Source organism: Trachinotus anak, unplaced genomic scaffold (genome assembly GCF_046630095.1).
Source record: "Trachinotus anak isolate AG129_WGS33_773 ecotype Australia unplaced genomic scaffold, CSIRO_AGI_Tana_v1 ptg000025l, whole genome shotgun sequence".
Lineage (NCBI taxonomy): Eukaryota > Metazoa > Chordata > Actinopteri > Carangiformes > Carangidae > Trachinotus > Trachinotus anak.
In genome coordinates this window covers 13000453-13020000 of record NW_027273876.1, presented here as the reverse complement: position 1 = coordinate 13020000, position 19548 = coordinate 13000453, and the positions used below count along the sequence as shown (strand labels likewise).

Sequence of the window (19548 nt, the reverse complement as noted above, 5' to 3'; positions counted from 1 at the left end):
AGGTACACAGTGAATCCATAAGCACTAATGTTAAACATGGCTGCCTGATATGCTAACTTGTGTCTGTGATTCAAACTGATAAGCTAGTGAGTAAAGTTAGTGCATGTATTATCTCATAGTGTTGTAAATTTCATAGAATCTATGTAATGAAAGCTAGCTAATAAAATCTGATACTGTCCCTGCATCAAAGTTTATTTAAATTCACATTGGTGGTAAGTGCAACATATGATACACTGAACTTAACCTCAGGTGTGTTTGTGCATTGGTTTGTGCATGTGTATACGTACATAAAACTCGGATCACATTGTAATCTTCCTCAGAGGAGTTGTAAAGTGCAAGAGAGCCCTGGGAGTCGGCACTGTACATGAACTCCCCATCTGGAGAGAAGGCAAGACCCACCACTTCACCTCTGTGCTGACTATAACATATATACAAACAGAGAGATACATACAGAGAGACAAGGACACAAATTAGACTTAGCAATATAAACTGGATGAGCTGGGAATAATTGTATCTAGCTGTATTTTCCAGTAATCAGACCCACCTTTACATATCATACTATAGCATATGGTAATTGCACCCATGCAAAAAAAACAACAAAACAAAACAAAACAGAATTACCGCCTGGCAGTTGTATGCCTCCGCCACTCAGACTAGCTTCAGGTTACATCCATTTTAACATGAGTCATATAAAATATTAACCATTGTGTAAAACTGAAATCCATAATTTATGGCTAAAACCCTCACAGGGACCTTGACCGCCAAAATTTTATTAGTTCACCCAAGGAATATCATGTTCACGATAATTGAACAAATGAAGGATCAGATGGATTTGTATTATTATTTTTGTATTTAATTATTTATTTCTGCATTTATTTATTTATACTTCTTTCATTTTTTGGACGTACTTGTGCTCAGACAGCAGCTTGGCAGTGGAGATGTCAAAGACTCTAATGATGCCAGAGCTGAAGCCACAAGAGAAGACCTGCTCGCTGGGATGGAAGGCCACTGAACAGGGGCGGTCCTCAGACACAAAATCGTACAGCTAAACACAGGAGACGACAAGAATTTCTTTAGTTCAAAGATACACACATTAGCAGAGTGCTTTGGAATTAGAGAAGAGAAAAAACACACTGCTGCTACTTAAATGAGCTACTCTAAATAATTTGCTATGCCCTTATGTGTAGCAATTGATAATTTCTGACTGAGTATAAAAGGTTGAAAGAGGATCATGATCACTTAGAATTTCTACACATAGGGGCTTTGAATTAAGTTATCAAATAAAAACTAAAAACTGTGTCTGAGTAAAATATCATAAATGCCAGGGGCATTGATGGTAATTTACTCATACAGAGGAAACAGGGAGTTTGATGGTCAGTTTTGCTATCAAATCCAATGTTAACAACTTTCTAAAAAACAGAGCCTCACATGGCCATGCTTCAATTGAAAAATGACAACTGACAAAAAGCAATATAGAACACTGACATCTACTTTTTGTCTAGGTCAACAGATTGAAGGTGTCTCTCAGATGAAATTATGAAAAGAGTTAAATTATTTCTCTTGAGCCAAAACACTGACCCAATGATGACTGACCTGATGTAAGGAATCCATATTCCAAATGCGCACTGTGCCGTCGGAAGAGGCTGTTGTGAGGTGCTGACGAATGCCATCCACGCTGAAGCCAAGCACAGTGTCTGTATGCGACCTCATGAGTGTGTTGTAACCACGGCTGCTCACATCAAGGAAGCCCAGGTTGCCAGTAGATGTGGCTGCCAGCACCTGAAGGCTATCTGATGAGACTGACACCAGGCTCACAGGTCCCTCATGCTCTGGAAAAGAATGACATGTGTCTGAGTTATTCTATATGTTTGCTCCGTGTGAGGATATACAAGTGCACATATACATCTCATACGTATGAATATAAATGTGCTTCTTGTTTTTTTTTTTTTTAATTATTTCAAATTACCTGAACTGTACAGCAGATAATAATGCAGCTGTGATCTTCTTTGACAGAGCCCCAAGTGACTAAATTCAATACCATTTACCCAAAAGTTATTCACACGAGACAACATAAATATTTAAACATTCACTTTTACAGTATTTTTACAGTTTTATATGTTTAAAGCAACATCATTGTCCCCTGCCTTGTTGAAAAACAAATGTAATGATGATGTTTAGGCTAAATCTAAAATGTGGAAACCAGCTGCTCCAGTGGGGCAGCCGGTGAAAAATCTTCTTCCAGTAAGTGATTTGATACTCCTGGGCTTTATTAATTGTGATACATGATGAAAATTCAAACATGATATGAGACTCCTAACTTCCAGTTTGCAGATTGTTTTTGAACATTATTATAACTTAATTTATGAAAGTTTATTAGCACTGTCAATCAGGTCAGATGCAACCTGAAAAACACTTCCCACTCATTATAACACTGCCTGTGGAGTGGGAACTGTCAGCTACAGTCAGTTTTGCTGCAGGTAAATGTTATGCCATGCCCTGCTGAGCCTACCAGCCTCCAGGAAGACAGCAGAAAAATCCAGGGGCCAGAGACGCAGGAAGCCGTCTTCAGAGCCCGTGGCACAGAATGATGAGGTCACACTGATGCTGTTGATGGAAATTCCTGGACCTGGGACACACACACAAGCACACACACACACACCTTGATGTCCTCACAGGCAAGTTTGTCCCTCTAACCTACCTCAGCTTCAAACTAATAAATAACAAATATTGTCTCTCTCCAACTGATTTCAGACCCACCTGTGTTAAAAGTCAATTTCTCCCTGCGGCCTGCGTGCTGCTGCTGTGCAGGCAACAGCCTCCTCACATTTTTAATAACAACTCTGCTGTAGTCAATTTCAAAGATATGGCCACTCCGACTGCTGGCAAATCTATGGGAAGACAGTTGCAGAGGGAAAATAGCAGTCTTTTAATAATAACATTTTGAATTTTCCTGGATCAGATTCATATTTCTTCCAAGTGAATGCTGATGGTTTGCTCAGTGGTTTGGTGACTGGTTTGCTCACTCACAGAGTTCGATCATCAAGATGCTGGTTGAGGGAGTTTCCCTCCTCAAAGGCCACGTCAGTGAAGTCCAGTGAGTGGTATTCACCCAGGTTTACTGGACAGGAGCGCAGTGTGCCATTCCGTACTCGCCACAAGCGAATACTGTCACGACCACATGACACCATCCTGAAACCAACACACTCAGAAGTTAACTTGCAGTCTCATTCACTGACAAGTCGGCATGTGGCCTATTTCTGTTCTGCTCCTGCAGCCAAAGTCTTTTCACCTCTCCCACTCTCTCACCAAGGTACACCTTTCTGCACTAAGTGTCTCTGACACAGGAGGCGGGCGTGAGAGTGGACCAAAATCTGGCGAGAGACATCTGCAGAAGTAGCATTACACGCTTTGCAGAACTGTTCTTTCCATAAGTAGATTCCTCCATTCCTCCTTATTTTGCATTTAAAGCCTGCGTAATGTAGCTCTGACTGATGGTTGCCTAACCTTGATGCGATTTGGCTGTTTGCAGCTTACTGAGAGCTTCAAGGGATCACAAATTCTATGAACGCCAAAAAATCTTACTGTTCTGCCCTGAGGGACTCCTTGGCGCTGTGGGAGTCTGCCAACAGACAATGCAGCTGCCTTGCTGTCACCACAAATTGCCATAGGTACCATCCATGAAACACATTATGCTAATGTGGCATTCTAAAGTCCTCATTTCATAAACAATGATATTCTTAGATCTTTAGGTCGTAGAATCCCTTTTTAGCTTCATCACTGCGCCGAGTCTTCCATTGTCGTTTCACTACAGGAATCTAGTCCCTCCTCATATTTATGGTGGTTCAGTTACTGATCATTCATTTACTGACCAACCAGTTATTATCAATCATGAGTCTTAAAGAGTTTAATGACTCAACCAGTCACCATTAGAGAACCACAGAACTAGTGACCTCTAACATGACATGATAGTATATGTAGAATTTATAATGTGTGTGTTTCAATATTATTAGTTAAAACAGAGCAGATGTGCCAATGTCATTAATATTTACTCTTACCGGGTCAACAGATGGAAAGATATATACACAAAAATGGTCCCAAATATGCAAATGTACACTGTTGGCTAAAAAAATTCATGAAATAGATGACAAAGAATACAGAAACAAGGGTACCTTGTATCATCAAAGAAGGCAACCTTCATGGTGTGAATGTCCACATCTGTGTGCGCTTTGGCCAAGATGGCCACCTCGCCACCTTTACCAACGTTCAGAGTGTTCCACACCACCACCATCTAAGGAAGGTTACATCAGGAAAACAGTCAGTCAGTCAGATCACAGCTTTAATGAGTCATAGATTTTAATAAGGGGAGCCATTTTTAGCACAGTATTTCAAATTATAACTAGATGAGTCAGTCAAAATAATGATATATGGTACTGCTTAGCATTTTCTTCATCTGGATCTAATGATACCCATGGCGCTCTCTATAGAGTCTGAGTACAGCTAGTGCTTACTGCTTTCAAACACAAAACACCTTTTCATGTGGTAAAATTTGCATTCATGGCTCTTACTGTTTTATTGTGGCTGTCTTTACCCACTCCACAGAGAATACCGCCACTGTATGAGAAACTTCAAAACGGAAAGAGATAAATAAAAAAGAGAAAATTAGTGTGAGCATGCAGCGTTCAATAAAGGCTTAGACTCCAGTGTACTTTGTTTATGTGAGTGCATGTGTGTATGCAGTTGATTACTTAAGAGAGGATAAGGAATGAGCGTGAATCCTGAACATGGCCAGACAGTTTCCTTTGTGGTAGTTCCATACTCGAACAACACTATAATTGCCCGTTTGTGCCGAGGCCAGCAGTGTCGTGTTCCCATTAAAAGCTAGTGCAGACACCTACAGAGAAAACACATAAGGCAAGAATTTAATTTCTGTGATAAACACATTGGAAAATTCTTTCTCTTTACCGGATGCAACTGCATTCGAATCCAGGAATCAAGTAAATCTAAGTACCTCAATTAGGAAGCTGCCAGTCAAATGTGCCATCATACACATTGGAAGAGATTTTGCTGTGCGGGTAGCACAACACATCACAGCTCACTTACCTTATCAGTGTGACCAATGAAGAATCTCTGGTGGTTAGAGGATATCTTCATAGAGACAATAATTGCGTGACAGGGATATACTACTGCATCTCCTGATTTGGTCCACAGGGCCTACAATGTACAACACAGTACAGCTGTTAAACCAGATTATGTATGTGAAGCCAGCCTGGTGATAGTTTAAATCTAAGTGAAAATACATGTTTTGTAGTGGCTCCACCAAACCCGATGATTCGCTTGAGCCTGAGGATTGGGTCTGGAAGCAGCTTCTAATAAGGAGAACAGAAAAAGCACATGCGAAGATTTTGTAATGAGCTCTTAAACAAATAATGTCTCAGCAGCCAATTTAATTTCACTCTCCACTGTCCTCATCTCTTACCTGCCGTTTGGCTTCTTTGGATGATGATAGATGGACAGGATGTGGATCGGTGCTGCAGACAAACTGGGAATACAACAGTGTTTTTAAAAACTGTTATGAAACTATACAAAAGGCATCATAGAGTCAAAAGTGAGAGGAACATGGTACACCATTGGTTTTCTTATGCTTTTAAGTTTGATTGAGTGCAGAGTCTAGTCAATATGAAGCCTCACCTCTTCTTCACGTTCCTCTGCGTATTTGCTGAAAACATCTTCAGGATGCACAAACACATGAACTCCACTGCCATCAGTATCACAGGGTGGCCTGGATGTGAGCTGGTGTGGACTGAAGCATGCTGGCTCCTCCTGCTGCTGGTCATCATCAGGGCAAAGCCAGCCAACCTTCTGTTGAGAGGAGACCACACCCACCTCGGGTATGTTGGTCACCACAGGGGTTTGATTCCTCGGCATCTGAGAAGACAGGAGAGCACTGAAAAATAGAAATAGCAGCCTCCTAGACAACTCAAGCCCAACTGTTTTGAAAAGTGTTGCAGGCATCAAATTCAAATTGAGCATATATTTTTTTTTATAAAACAATAAAATTTCAGCATTCAACATTTGATATGTTATCATCGTTATATGTTCCAGGGGAACATAATGTAATGTATCGTTACATATGGGTTTACATGATCTGCAAATCATTGCATTCTGTTTTTATTTACATTTTACACAGTGTCCCAACTTTTTTGGAGACAGGGTTTTCCCTTTTTACAGAAAAAAATGAAGCTGAGTGAATTCACAGGGACTTGATATAAGGTACTGGAGGCTAAAGCCTTACTGATTTTGGGGTGGTGATCTGCTGGATGAGGGACACACGGTCTTGAATTGGTTTGCTGAGGCTGACAGAGCGAGCCTCCTCTCTAATGGGGCTTCTTTGGCTGGAGAAACAATCTGTAAGAGACAAGTTTTGAAGTATGAAATTCAGTCATCTACAGCAAATTCTTACCAGGATTAGCTAAAAGTGTGTAGGCTAAAAGAAAATGTATTCGAAACGTATAAATAACATGTCTGTTTTGTAGTCGTGATTTGTAAAAGCTTGAGTGGCTCTAATTCTTTTTGATGAATGAATGGAAAAGTATGTGTGGAAAAACAGTCTTTTTATATTTCTTAACAAAGTTTTAAAGAAAATATAAAAAAAAATTAAAAAAAAAAAGGAAAATAAAAGTCAGACATAAAGACCATTGTACACAAGTGCAGTAAAAATCTTTAAATGCCATGTGATGAAAATGATGGGCAGTGTGATATTTCATGACTTACTGGCCTCGGGCCTCAGATTGCCTTTTTGAATTGAGTCAAAGGGTAACTTTGTTCCTTCTGAGGGAAACCTGTTTGGTTGGGACAAGATAAGAGACAATACACTGTGACAAAGCAGGTAACTGCAGGTAACTTTTCTTAAATCCATAATAACATAGACTATTGCTTTAATTTTTTACAACTGGTGTTTTGAGCAAATAAGTCATATACAATATGCATCTGTAATATTAAAGAAAAAATCCACCCTTAAGATACTCTTCTGTAACTATAACTTCAGATGTTATTAACCTAAGCAGTGAATGTTGTTTTTTACAGCTTTGGTTCACCCACATTGCCACATGTCATGATTTATTAAATTTTCCTGAATTACTTTTCACATGGATTCTTTCTGTTTGATAGCTGATGAAGTTGGTGTGAAACAGTCAGGGCAGCTCAGGCTGATCCTTAATAGTTCACATCAAAATCTCACATTTTGTGTGTATAGAAACATTGTTTATGCTGATAATACACTTTCTGTTCTCTGGTGAGGTAACCGTACTTGATATAATCATAGAGGTCATGCCAGGAGCCTCCCTTGGGTGCAGGGAATGACATGTCTCTGGGCATGGGACCTGTTCCCTGAGAAGAAGCCAGACCCATCAGCTTAGCTTCACTGAAAGAGACTCCTATTGAAAAAGAAAATTGGACAAGAAGATTAAAAAAAAAGTACCTTTGTTCTACATGCACAAAGTGGGCACTTTATTCAGAAATTTAATAATGCACTCTGAATGAATCTGACACTGAATGAACAAAAATTTTTTTCCTACAACAGCATTTCAGTGCTTTTAAAATGTTCTCAATGTTCAATGTATTTTACAATGGCAGACGTCTGGTCCTTAAATTCAGTGGTTTGAATAAGCAGGAGTTTGAGATTGTCAGGGCTCTTTAAAACTCCAATAATGAAACCACTTTTCTCTAGTCTGTGGACCTGAAAAACACTGTTTTCATTTTTCTCGATGTTCAAATGTCCTTCAAGGAAGAGCACTGGCACATTTTTCTATTTCATTATCTCAAATTAGTGGAAAAACCACCGCTGACATTCACATATTACAAAGAGTGCATATATAGTATAATATATATCTATTAACATTATCAAAAAGCCATTATTTTGGGGTGAAATCAAACTAACTCACTGAGTCTCACCTGGATCTAGTATCAGGTCACTGGTGAACATGTTTTTCACTGCCATGTTGGCACAAAGCTTAATGCTCTTCAGGTGACTGTAGCAGCGGTTGAGGTAGACAGAGAGTGTGTACTGCAGATCCAGCATCAGACAGGTCCAACGCACTGAAGTTGGGGCCGGACCCACCAAACCTGGAGCACATAAACATAAATACAACTTGTACTTTAGCAAGACATGCAAGATTATTTACATTACATACAAAAGGACAGTGGACTGTGAGTAGAGCAATTAATGAATAACATGCATATGAACAATTGCTCACGTCTCTATATGTGCGGTACATGTATTTTACCGTGTCTTGCGGAATTGGCCGTGCTTTCGTAGACTGAATCCTTTGCAGCTCCACACAGGAAAGGAAACTGAAGCCAGGTAGCTGTGGACTTGAACTCTTTGAACATGTTGGAAAAGGAGATACGAACTACCTGGCCCTCCTACACGTCACAGCACAGAGAGAGGTGGATAAAACATTTTTTCTTTTATTATCAGTTTCAATCATTGAAATCTTCACTTACACCACATAAGTGTTACTTATAGTACATAATGGTTGAATATTTCAAAATTAACCAAATTGCTGGGGATTTCTTTTGAACAGCTGTAAAATGCTACAATCTATAGTACATATCTCCCACTGTCTGAGCTGCTTAAGTTGAATATCTTTTCAGACAATATCATAGTATATAATGAAAGAATGTGTAGAGTACTTTCTCCCACTTCAGAATTTCAATTAGATTTAAATGTCAACAATTTGAAATGTTGGCATTTAAAGAATAATGAAGACAGCCAATAAGACAGAGCTGTGGATTAGTTGAATTCAAATGAACCCCAGCCACATGACTGGTAATACAAGAATAAAAGGACTTATTCATAAAATACATCATTTACATAGCAAAGATACTTCAATACTCTTAACTTCTTCACATATACACATGCGCAGGATCATCCAATAAAATCAGGTCTGATACCTCCGCAGCAACATCCAGATGGACCACAAAGTATTTGCCAGGAATGGGCCTGAAGAGAAGGTAGAAGTAGCGCCCTATCAACCCCAGAGACTGGTTGCTGTTTTTGGGCACCAGGATGTAGCTGTTGGCAGGAACAGTACCCCTGATCCGGAACACTGAACACTTCAGTGTCTTGTCCTGTGGGATTGTCAGTCATGGGGATACCTTTAAAACATCAGAATTATAATGTGTAGCACTAAGGTAAATTATAGTGTGTAGCACTAAGTTACCGTGTATGTTGACACATCCCCCTCTTTTGCAGACTTTCTCCAGTCCTCAACTCTGACATGTTTGAAAATGTTGACATAAGGATGCTGCCAACCTGCGAAGTCAAAACAGGGCTCAATAACAGTGACCTTGAGGAATTAGGTCCTCACAACAGCATTAACTGCGGTTCAATGTAACTGTTCTCTGTCACAGCCTTTGCTGTTGTATTTGATGTATCTATTACCAGCGACTTTTATTAAAAACTTTAAAGTTTACTTTACCTTTGGAGGCCATTGATGGCGAGTAGTGCAAATGTGAAATCCACCTATTGATGTCTCAGTCTTGCTGCAACTTGTTCAAACTCGGGCAGATAGTATAAATTCACAGATGTTAGCTAGCAAACAGACAGTTGAATGGCCTGGACGCTCCCTCTCCTTTCCACAATAATTAAAACTATTTTTTTTTAAAAACTGTGTTTCATATCATTATGAGATGCGAGGGCTTTTCCCAGACCTCCCAGGCCCCAAGTAAAACTACAGTTTTGACTTGACATCAGGTGCTTACTGGAGCTGTTGTGTCCTTCCCGCTCCAGCCTCCGCCGTTGCCAACGACAGCACGACGCTCTTGACGTATGTGCGTTTCGTCCCCTGGAACTCTGGGTAATGAAGTTCATGACGCGGAATCGAAACAACTGTCGCATTCAGGAAAAAAACTTATAAATTACAGTTCAAGCTAGGTTTCAAAGAAGACATTACATATAGTTCTGGTGTTGATTAACTTTTCTGGTGTTGATTAGCTTGGAATTTACAGCCTTGATCAGATAGCCTACTTGAGTTTCGTGTTATAGGCCCATTGTTTTTGTTTACTAGCCTACTGTTCATTCTACCCATCTGTCATACCAAGTCATTTCCCCATACACTGCCATCTTACTGCTCCCATCACACCTTAAAAGAGTCAATATAAACAAATCTTTTAATTTTTAAGGATGTCTTAAATCTTAAATAATCACAATCACTTATTCACATATTCACAGTATTAAAGCTTACATAATAACAATTACTTATTCACAATTTTACATATTCACAATAAACCACATATAATCTTAAAATGTACAGTGAACCCAACCATGTAGCAGTTCAGTCTGAATCTATATTTACAACATGTGGGAGTAACTCCACAGGGTCCTGAAGATGAATGAGGAAGGACACCTGCATTGCCATAGACGACTGTCCAGTCTCATCCGGATCCCCACACTGCAGGCTATTATCTCTGTTTACCACAGATGGACCGTGTAGCAAAGAAGCATCAGGCTGTGGCAAGGTTGACTGAACTTGGCGTCTGAAAATCAATGAACTGTCAGGAGTGGGTGAACCATCAGGCATTGCCCTCATTGTTGTAGCAGAGGATCTGTTACGCTCGGGCACTGTGGTGATGGAGAAAGTGTCTACTCGAGAGTCAAACACGGCTAGTCACTGTCCGCAGCATACAATCTCTGCCTCTAGCCTCCAGCTGCGTAACTTCCTCCTCAGCTCTGTCCTCACCTGCATCCAGAGTGGAGGTGAGTCATTTCAGAGTTAATTTGCCATTTTACCTACCCATTTCACGTCATTTTCCAGTCTCATGCTTGAAAATTGAATGAAAGCTGAACAGACATTCACTGTGGTATAGATCAGATCACTAATAGCAAATTTAGATTCAGAAACTCAGACCCCTGGGCAGAAATGGATGACTGAAATAATATTTCTGTTTTTTTTATTCTAATGCATCCTTAAATGATGATCAGCTGCAAGTCCCCAAATGACAACAATAAAGGAGTTTCATAGGAAAATGAATATGATCATTTAAGCCCAATTCTATACTTTAACAGTAATGTACTTTTACAGCAACATCATGTAGTGTGTGATGTCTCTCAGACACATTAACTGGCACATATGGATAATCAGTACTTTCTATTTAGGGTAAAAAATGAAATGGGAATATGATGAAACCACAAACCTCTTTATTGGCATAGCAGTATAGTACAGCCACCAGAAAACCCTGCAGAGAGGCCAGATTTTATGAAAAATCCTGTTCAGTTTCAGCACCATGTACTTCATTTGCCATACATGAACACATTGGCTAATGTCTCAACAGTTACGTTGTTTTACAATGTGAGACATGTCAGTAATAGCATGCAGTCATTCTCTGATCCATTTGAACCTACCTGAAATGAATTGAGAAAAAGGGTGAAGAAAACTTTAATGTAGCGCAGAACGCCTGTTGTCTGCTCATCTGTAGCAAAGATGAATATGACCTCATGAATCCCAAACAGAGGAATGAGGGTAAGGGTTGCCTTGGCAAGCCTAACAGGACAAATCAAGCAGCAGGCAATTTGTCACAACATCATACATATTGTTTTTTATCATTTTTTGCCAACATTCATTTTTCTGTTTACATCTCCTGTCAAAATTCATCACTGCTTTTCTGTGACAGCCAGAGTCATGGCCTTGACTTAATGAGAAAATAAAGCAGAGGAGTCGAACAAATTTGTCATCTAATTTATCATCACTGAAAATATGCTGAGACAACTTGCCGAAGTTTGTAATCAGGATATCCACTCTGGTTGCTGGCTCGTAATTTGGAAAGAATGACCTTCAGGATCTTCATGAAAATCAGAAAGTTGATCTGTTAATCAGAAAATCCAAATATGAGTTGTTGTATCCTGTACTGCAAAAAGAATATGCCATATATAATATATACTGTACAAAAAAAAAAAAAAAAAAAAAAAAAATATATATATATATATATTATGCCATATATTTTGCAGAGGAGTCCTCATGCCAGGTGGTGACACATGCAACGGATGCAATTACACACTGATTAGACTATTTGCATAAACCATCCTTACTATTGAGGCAAAAAGGATTGGGAAACGAATGATCCACCAGTAGTTCATGTTCTCATTGACAGCCCAACACCTGGGAAGAAGAGCAGATGTTACTAATTCTCCATTGTCTGATGTGGATCAGCAGAGGAGCGGGTCTACACATGAAGTGATCAAGCACATGGGGACATTGCACACACAGGGACGTACACTTACTCTTTGTTTTCTTTCAATAGCTTCATCACTACCCAGGGAACCACAAAGAGAAATGGTGTTCCTACGTCAAAGACAATAAGGATTGCAAGATTCAGTGCCGAGTATGCTTTGATAAACAAGCCTCAGAACTAAATAAATAACTGTGTAAATGTTTCCATGGCATCCATCTATAAAAGTTACACTGCTGTTACGGAGCACGCTTTGCCGTCATAGAACCTGATTTAATGAGCAGTTATGAATAGGTGCACAAAAGAGGGGCAGAAGTATAACAGTGAAGAGGTTTAGACTATTGCGACGTGCCTGCTTTTTCAATGGCCCTGTTCAGACCTGGTATTGACATCTGTCCTGAGTGGTGTGATCACAAGTGGTCAGCTCTGAGTACATCAGTTCACACCTGGCTTTAATATGTTTCTCTAGTGACCTCATTTCTCCACTTCACATGCAAATGAACAGGTATGTGGTGTTGTTTTTAGCCAATCCGGCACACAGGTCGTTGTCAATGTGCTTCTGTGTATGTGTGCGTGTCTTTGTGAGTGAGAGAGAGAGAGAGTGAGCGAGAGAGTGAGCAGTATGTGAAAGACCACCTCCAAATGTGGTCTGAGAGATCGGATCTCAAATGCAGCCCGAATGCGTCCTGGGTGCGTTCACAACTGTACTTAGAGCTGTCCACATGTGATCGCATCACTCAGGGCCGATGTTAATACCAGGTCTGAACAGGACCAATGTGAGCTGTCGTGTATCTCTGTGGTGAGGTGCTCTTAGATTGTAGAGGACACCAAGGGGAGATCACCTTCAACAACTCCAGACAAACAAGTCCTAGAAAAACTCCTTAGTTGTTTGTTCACTGGAGATGTGACTTACCCCAGCCCAGACAGATGTAAGGCAAGTGTTTATTGTTGTCGATGAACACTGAGGCTATGAGCACAGAGTACAAATAAATTGCCTCTCCAAAGAACCAATAGTGATTGGCCAGGACACAGTACTGCATCATCACCTGTGCAATTCGGCAGCCAAAAGCAGCCTAGAAGAAATGGAAAAGCAAAGCCACATACTGTGAGAGTGTAATCAAATTTGCCTCATGAAAGTATCTGAATCTGTTAGTTTCACATGTGATATATCCTCAAAGAATCTTTACTGGTAACCTACAATAAGTGACAACAATAAACTATTAACTGCCAATAAGACTCACCTGGTGACTGAGCATCTCAGTCACATCGGTCTGTTTCACGATTTCTCGTCCCCAGTGGCGTTCTAGCATGGTGTCCTTAACAATGACAGATACAGCTCGCAGGATGAACGAGAGGAAAAGGTTCGCGTGAATGTAGTTCCTGGTGCAACGTAGCTTCCTGTCAGGAGGAATAAAAATAACAAAAGCATTTTGTGCATCAGGGTTTTTTTTTTTTTCTTGATTCAGCTGCTTTTTTAAAATAATGTTTCATGAGCTGTTTTCATCTGCAAAAGCACATAATATGCACCTATTTAGTCCTTTTTTTGTTCACATAATGCTTTAATCACTTTTCCCTTTCACACGTAAAATTAGTCTGAAACAGCTGTGAAATTGAGATCTGTTGATTCCATTCAGTATTTGTGTAAATAATACAGTCTCCTGCACCTGCATTAGTGCTTGGTTTTTATGAATGCTGAGGATCTTGAGATTCTTATATATCTTAATAATTAAACTTGCAGCATGATATATCTAATTATCTTTTCTCATTTGAAAGCATTTCTCTGCATCTGTCAGAGAGGATGAAACGAGTCAAGCAGTGACACTAATGATCATCTTTTCCAGAGTGCCATGCTGTGTGTTTGATGCATTAATATCACAACACAGATGACAGCACGTCTGTTAGATAGCTTACCTAAAGCTCAGAAGGATGATAAGAGCTGTTATGAGCGTGAAGAGGGACAAGGAATAGCCGACTGTGTACAACATCCTGAAGCTCACCATCATTTGTTTGAACCACATCTGCAAAGACAAATCCACACCGTGGTTTTTTGGAAGTCGGATCTCATCCAGCAGACAGAGGAAAACATCATATCACTGTGTTCTCCATGACCTGCATCAGAACTGCATCTCTCCTGACACGATAAGTGTTTGAGCAACGAGAAGCACTCACAGCTGCAACAAATGAACCCCTGAGATGGAGATTTTTTGGTACCTCCTGAGATGTCACTTCTTTTTCCTCCTCACACTGTGTCTTGTCCCTCCACACCTGCCCACTGTTCTCTCTCTCCCAGAGGCCGTCAGAGCCACACCGCCGACGCACAACTCCCTGAGACACTGGAAGAGAAACAGTCATTACCAGCTTACTCCTAATTAGGGTCACCGTTACAACAGTCTTTATAGGTTATCTTTACAGAACGCTGCGAAAAAGAATCTAAAAGATGCTTGCATGCTCAGATACAACGAACACATAGACACAGATCAGCTTTCTTAAAAGTTTCTAATATTCAAAAACATACACATTCTAAAGGGATAGTTTTACATTTTGGGGAAATATGCTTATTTGCTCTCTTGCTGCAAGTTAGATGACAAGAGGGAAACCACTTTCATGTCTGAATGGTAAACATGAAGGTAGAGACAGCAGTTGATTAGCTTAGCTTAGCACAAAAACAGTGCAGCTAGCAGCTCCCACACTGTTTCCAATCCTTGTGCTTAGCTAACTGTTGCTAGCTGCACCGTCCTATTGAACAGAGTGGCATCAAGTGTCAGTAGATGGATGGACCTACTTTCCTAACAAATGTAAAAAAAAAAAAAACATACTCAAATGGAACGAGTTCAAAACTGGCATGAACACATTTACATACATATTCCAGTCAAAGTGTGATTCACCTTTGTCATGCCAGGGGAGGTAGAATGGACATGAGATGTTGACCACAGAACCAGCAGGCGTATCTGGCCAGCAGGCGTACCTGTCAAATGTCCTGTTACAGAACAAGCCCACTGCAAACGAAGAAGAAGAAACTGAAAATTGTGTATTTTTTCCATATTCTTTTCCTTTTCCATCTTGCCATATTTGCTTTTGCATGATGACTCATTAGTAATAGGTTGAAGTTTCTCCATACCTTGAGACAGCGGCTCATTTTCTATCATTTTGATACAGTCTTCTTTATACTGGACCCACTTCCGATAAGTCTCCTCTAAGATTTTTCCACTAGCCATATCAAACTGTAAGGGCACATACAAAATTATTTGTCTGAAACGCTTTCCTTCACTTCTGGAGATAAAAAGTTCTGTAGTGGGGTTACCGTAAAAGTCATGAAAATATTTTACCTTCGGCAGTTTGAGCAATAACAGACAGATCAAAGCCATTATGTCTTGTGTCCTGTCCATCACTGCAGACTTGTTCTTCCTTGTCAGAAAGACTGAGAGGAGAAAGAACGGCACAACTTTGACTGCTGAAAAAGTAGGTAATAAGTGTTGAACCTTGTTCACAGACATTCTAGGGAGCTTTTATTCAAATGTCAATCTGCATTGTCCATGAAACTGCCGAAGCATTTATGATTGTTCCAAGAAGCTCATATCCATCACAAGGACAGACTTTTCAAGAGAAATTGGTGCCAACTGCCTTGACATCAATCATGGTCAGAAGATATGAATTACTATCCATTTTCAACAACCTCTCAATTAGGTTTCCCACCACAAGCACCGACTCCAAGCTACACTGAAATAACTCTTACAATGAGACATTTTCTAGACGTCTCAGATAATTTCTAATTGAGTCACTGGAGCCACATTACAAAATGTTGATGACTTTCATTGGAGTTCTTTGATTGCGTGCAACTTAAAATGACTTTTGCTTCCTTATTGTAGCTGACCTTTCCTGTTTCCCACTCTTTTCACTATTTGTCACTGCAATGCATACTGTTTTACAATTAGTACGCATGAAATCAATGTATTTTTCCATTTTGTATCAACAGGAAATTAGCATTTTCCCTCAGCATCTCATTTTTACACTTTTTTATGTAACTCAATTATAATCTTCAATTTGATCTGATCTTTTGCAGTAAGTATTTCCCCTTCTTTCATTTGTGCATTGCATTGTGGGACAACAGTGTGGTCGACAGCAAGCTCAAAAATAAAGTATTTTTTGTCATGATCACTGAAAAACACAAAAGCTATGACTGTGCAAATACTATTCATTTCAAAAATGTAACTTCTGGACACATGACATCTTTCATTCAATGAAAAGTCTGTTCAGTCAAAACCATCTCGTCTTGTAACATCTAAGCAATCCACATTTCTGAGTGGAGAGGGATTTGTTATGTTATTAGAAAAATGCCATATCCACAAATCCACAAAACCCTTGCTGTTGTCGCTCCCTGGTGAAATCATCAGAATACCGATATTATAAATAAAAATGCTGTTAAAACGACTGACGTGCTCTTTTTGATATTTGGTATCAAATATAGGCTTGGTATGTGTTATTGTTAATGATTTGTTTTTCTCATTAAAGTTGAGGAAAAAATGATTTGAATGAGTTTTTTTTTTTTGTATGGTTATCAACCTTTTGAACAAATTTAATTGTGTCACTTTTACAACATAACACACTACATACTCAAATCCTGCTTGCAATTAGTGTGTGACTTAGAGCCACTGAGACACATCTAATTTTTCAACAAAGAGGATTCTACCTACTTCCTGAAACTCACTGTGAATTGTCATAAATAGTCATCATTATCACCCACATATTTTTTTTTTCTCAGGGTCTCAGACTCTCAGCCTTGGATGTCCATCTGTCACCTATACTACAGCATGCAGTGAGTCAAATGTAATGACTGATATCTATGGTTAAACATCAGCAGAGGAGGTCTGACGTGAGTCTTGCCAGTTCCTTTCAACCTGGCACCCACTTTAGGTTATGGGTAATGTCACTCTCATGTCAATAATTATAAAAAGATTGACTTTCCTTGGACTAAAAGCAGTCTGAATTTTTAAATAGAACAGACATATGGGCATTTCAAATCTCAAAATCATATAAATAAGAATTACTTTTTTAATTCTGGTGGAGGAAGATATTATAATAATCTCACCAAAAGGCTGTATCATGTTTTTGTTTCCATTGTCTGTCAAAATAGTGTTTGACCATACATTTTTTTTTTTGCAGTTTTCCCATTTGTCAAAAATATGATATTGATATTGATATTGTGTTGACAAATGTTTTAGGTTGGCGCTGTGGCCTATAGTGGTGCTGTGTCACACCACACAGGTTAACCTGAGGCCAAATATTAAACGACATTGATTAGGAAAGCGGGCTCAGTGGGCCCCGTGTCCCAACAATCTGTGGGGGTTCCACTTCAGGCTCTGCCACTGTGTATCAACAGACTGCAGAAACACTGATTTGATTTTTCTCTTCTGGTTGGTCAAATCTGACAGTTATCGCCTGTGGCAGCTCAAGGAATGAGACCACATCGGGTTTGGTTTCTTATGTGTCCAGGAACTTCCCCTTGTGAGCTCTCCCCATTTTCATAGACATGATGGCAGGAAGCATGATGCCACTTATTCTAGTTTCCAGCCTCCTTTTCTACATTCTTTATAGGCTAACAGGCATTTCACACCTAAAACTTCAAATGTAGGATATCCCAAATCATAATCTTCAAAACTCCAACGGGTTTATCCTCAACTGCTCGGGGTTATCCCGGCCACCCAGGCTTAAAATCATTAGGGAACAACATCGATTGAATCTCTGTTGTATAATCGGGACTCAACAAGCTGCAGGATTTTCAAGTGTGAGTACTTAAACCTGGGTGTACTAAAACAGCTGCTGGAGTTTGATTGACAGCTGTTATACTACAGGTCTATTTGCCTAGCTGTGAATAAGTGCACTGCAGAACACATTGTCTTGGCTCTTTCAGCCCTGTAGGGGCTCCATGCAGGGCTTAGTGAAATGGTGCTGGAAAGTGCACGATTTCAAATGGCAATTGACTATTTATTTGTGTGGTTTACATCTGTGATGAAAGGAAGCAATATCTCTTCTATTCTATTCTATTCTATTCTATTCTATTCTATTCTATTCTATTCCTATAGTGTTTACTGTGTATGTATATATTCAATAACAGACCAGATACAATGCCAGAGTCAGTGTGAATCAAAAAAGAAAATCAAACAACATGAGCAGGTCCAGAACATCTGTAGCAGCTGGACACCGTGTGTAAGCCCCTATAGCAAACTCACCTCACAACATTCAGCAACATCATGTGCACAAAGGACTTCAGACTTGAACAGATGGCACACACAGTTTCGCACTTGTCGGATTCTTTCACCAGAACAGTTGCGTTGCAAATAGTTTAGGGACTGCATCCCTTCAATTATGCGGGTTTTGTATTTCCCCTAATTTATTCTGCTTAGATCGAGTTGTGAGAATTACCCCCCCCCCTCAAACAGTTGTATTAAACTGCTGCAGAAAACAAAGAATAGAAAACAGGAGCTGTCACTTACAGATAAATGGTCCTTTGGAGAGGAGAGCTGCCTCAGAAAAGCTCCGTCCGGATCGACGCTGTGTCACAGACTCAGACCTGCGGCTCAACTTGCACGGAGCAGTTTGTCTGTCCGTGGTGTTCTGCCTGCGAACACGCCGGGTCCCCCGCTGCTGTTCAATAAATAAAAACTCTTTGTTACAGACAGTCTTTTTGCAGCTGTTCACAAAGTGACACAAAAGCTTTTGTCCAGCCTCACGGAGACTGTATGTCATTTAACATTTCCATCCTCCGCATTCAAGCACCGGCGGGGGGGGGGGGGGGGGGGGGGGGGGGGGGGCGCAAACGCACAACAAGGCACATCAACCCGCCTTTCTCCTCGATTCACAGGACGAAGAAGAACTCATTATAGAATCTATAATTGATCTATCTAGAAAGACAACACACACACACACACACACACACACACACACACACACACACACACAAACCACTTGATGCTGTCATGACACATTCACAAACATGATCCAGCACAACCTGTGGAGTACTGACACAGATATGTGAGCGTCTTCTACCTGGATGTGACTGCAAGGAGACAAGACCAGCAGAGTCATGCAGGAGGCTATCTGCTGTATGTGCCCTGAACTGTGAGTGTTAAACTAAACTATAGGGTGATCAAATGCGTTATGGTAAGAATTTTTAGGATCAGGATAATCTAGGCTGCATTTTAAAATATGGATAATCTCATTTTAGGATTAAAATTATGTGGGTTTAATTTTACTATCAGAATTATAGGTAATCTGGTTTAAGTTTAATCTTGATCTGAAACAATTACTTGATTAATCAATTATTCA

At 39.9% G+C, this 19548-nt stretch overlaps 2 protein-coding genes across 2 annotated transcripts in view; both read right to left on the bottom strand.

Moving 5' to 3' along the window:
• Positions 1–9801, bottom strand: part of wdr90 (WD repeat domain 90) — a 21955-nt gene extending 12154 nt beyond the window's left edge. Inside the window, exons 1-21 of the mRNA XM_071462892.1 lie at positions 9480–9801; positions 9222–9313; positions 8953–9129; positions 8283–8421; positions 7951–8121; positions 7307–7433; positions 6772–6839; positions 6293–6405; positions 5689–5925; positions 5477–5539; positions 5298–5366; positions 5101–5211; positions 4746–4891; positions 4566–4623; positions 4170–4288; positions 3028–3189; positions 2758–2888; positions 2510–2626; positions 1594–1829; positions 909–1045; positions 288–418 (exon numbers count right to left, since the gene is read on the bottom strand). Of these exons, the coding sequence (XP_071318993.1) occupies positions 288–418; positions 909–1045; positions 1594–1829; positions 2510–2626; positions 2758–2888; positions 3028–3189; positions 4170–4288; positions 4566–4623; positions 4746–4891; positions 5101–5211; positions 5298–5366; positions 5477–5539; positions 5689–5925; positions 6293–6405; positions 6772–6839; positions 7307–7433; positions 7951–8121; positions 8283–8421; positions 8953–9129; positions 9222–9313; positions 9480–9492 (2617 nt within the window). The 5' untranslated portion in view covers positions 9493–9801. The remainder of the gene's footprint in view (positions 1–287; positions 419–908; positions 1046–1593; positions 1830–2509; positions 2627–2757; positions 2889–3027; positions 3190–4169; positions 4289–4565; positions 4624–4745; positions 4892–5100; positions 5212–5297; positions 5367–5476; positions 5540–5688; positions 5926–6292; positions 6406–6771; positions 6840–7306; positions 7434–7950; positions 8122–8282; positions 8422–8952; positions 9130–9221; positions 9314–9479) is intronic.
• Positions 9802–10170: 369 nt separating this feature from the next.
• Positions 10171–18968, bottom strand: LOC139608812 (glucagon receptor-like). Its single transcript, XM_071462893.1, has 14 exons — positions 18717–18968; positions 15552–15643; positions 15344–15446; positions 15111–15221; positions 14437–14558; positions 14137–14243; positions 13467–13623; positions 13139–13298; positions 12278–12338; positions 12086–12155; positions 11771–11862; positions 11402–11540; positions 11194–11235; positions 10171–10739 (listed from the first exon to the last, which is right to left on the bottom strand). Exons 2-14 carry the CDS (start codon positions 15609–15611, stop codon positions 10668–10670), a joined length of 1296 nt encoding a protein of 431 aa, XP_071318994.1. The 5' UTR covers positions 15612–15643; positions 18717–18968; the 3' UTR covers positions 10171–10667.
• Positions 18969–19548: the final 580 nt, after the last annotated feature.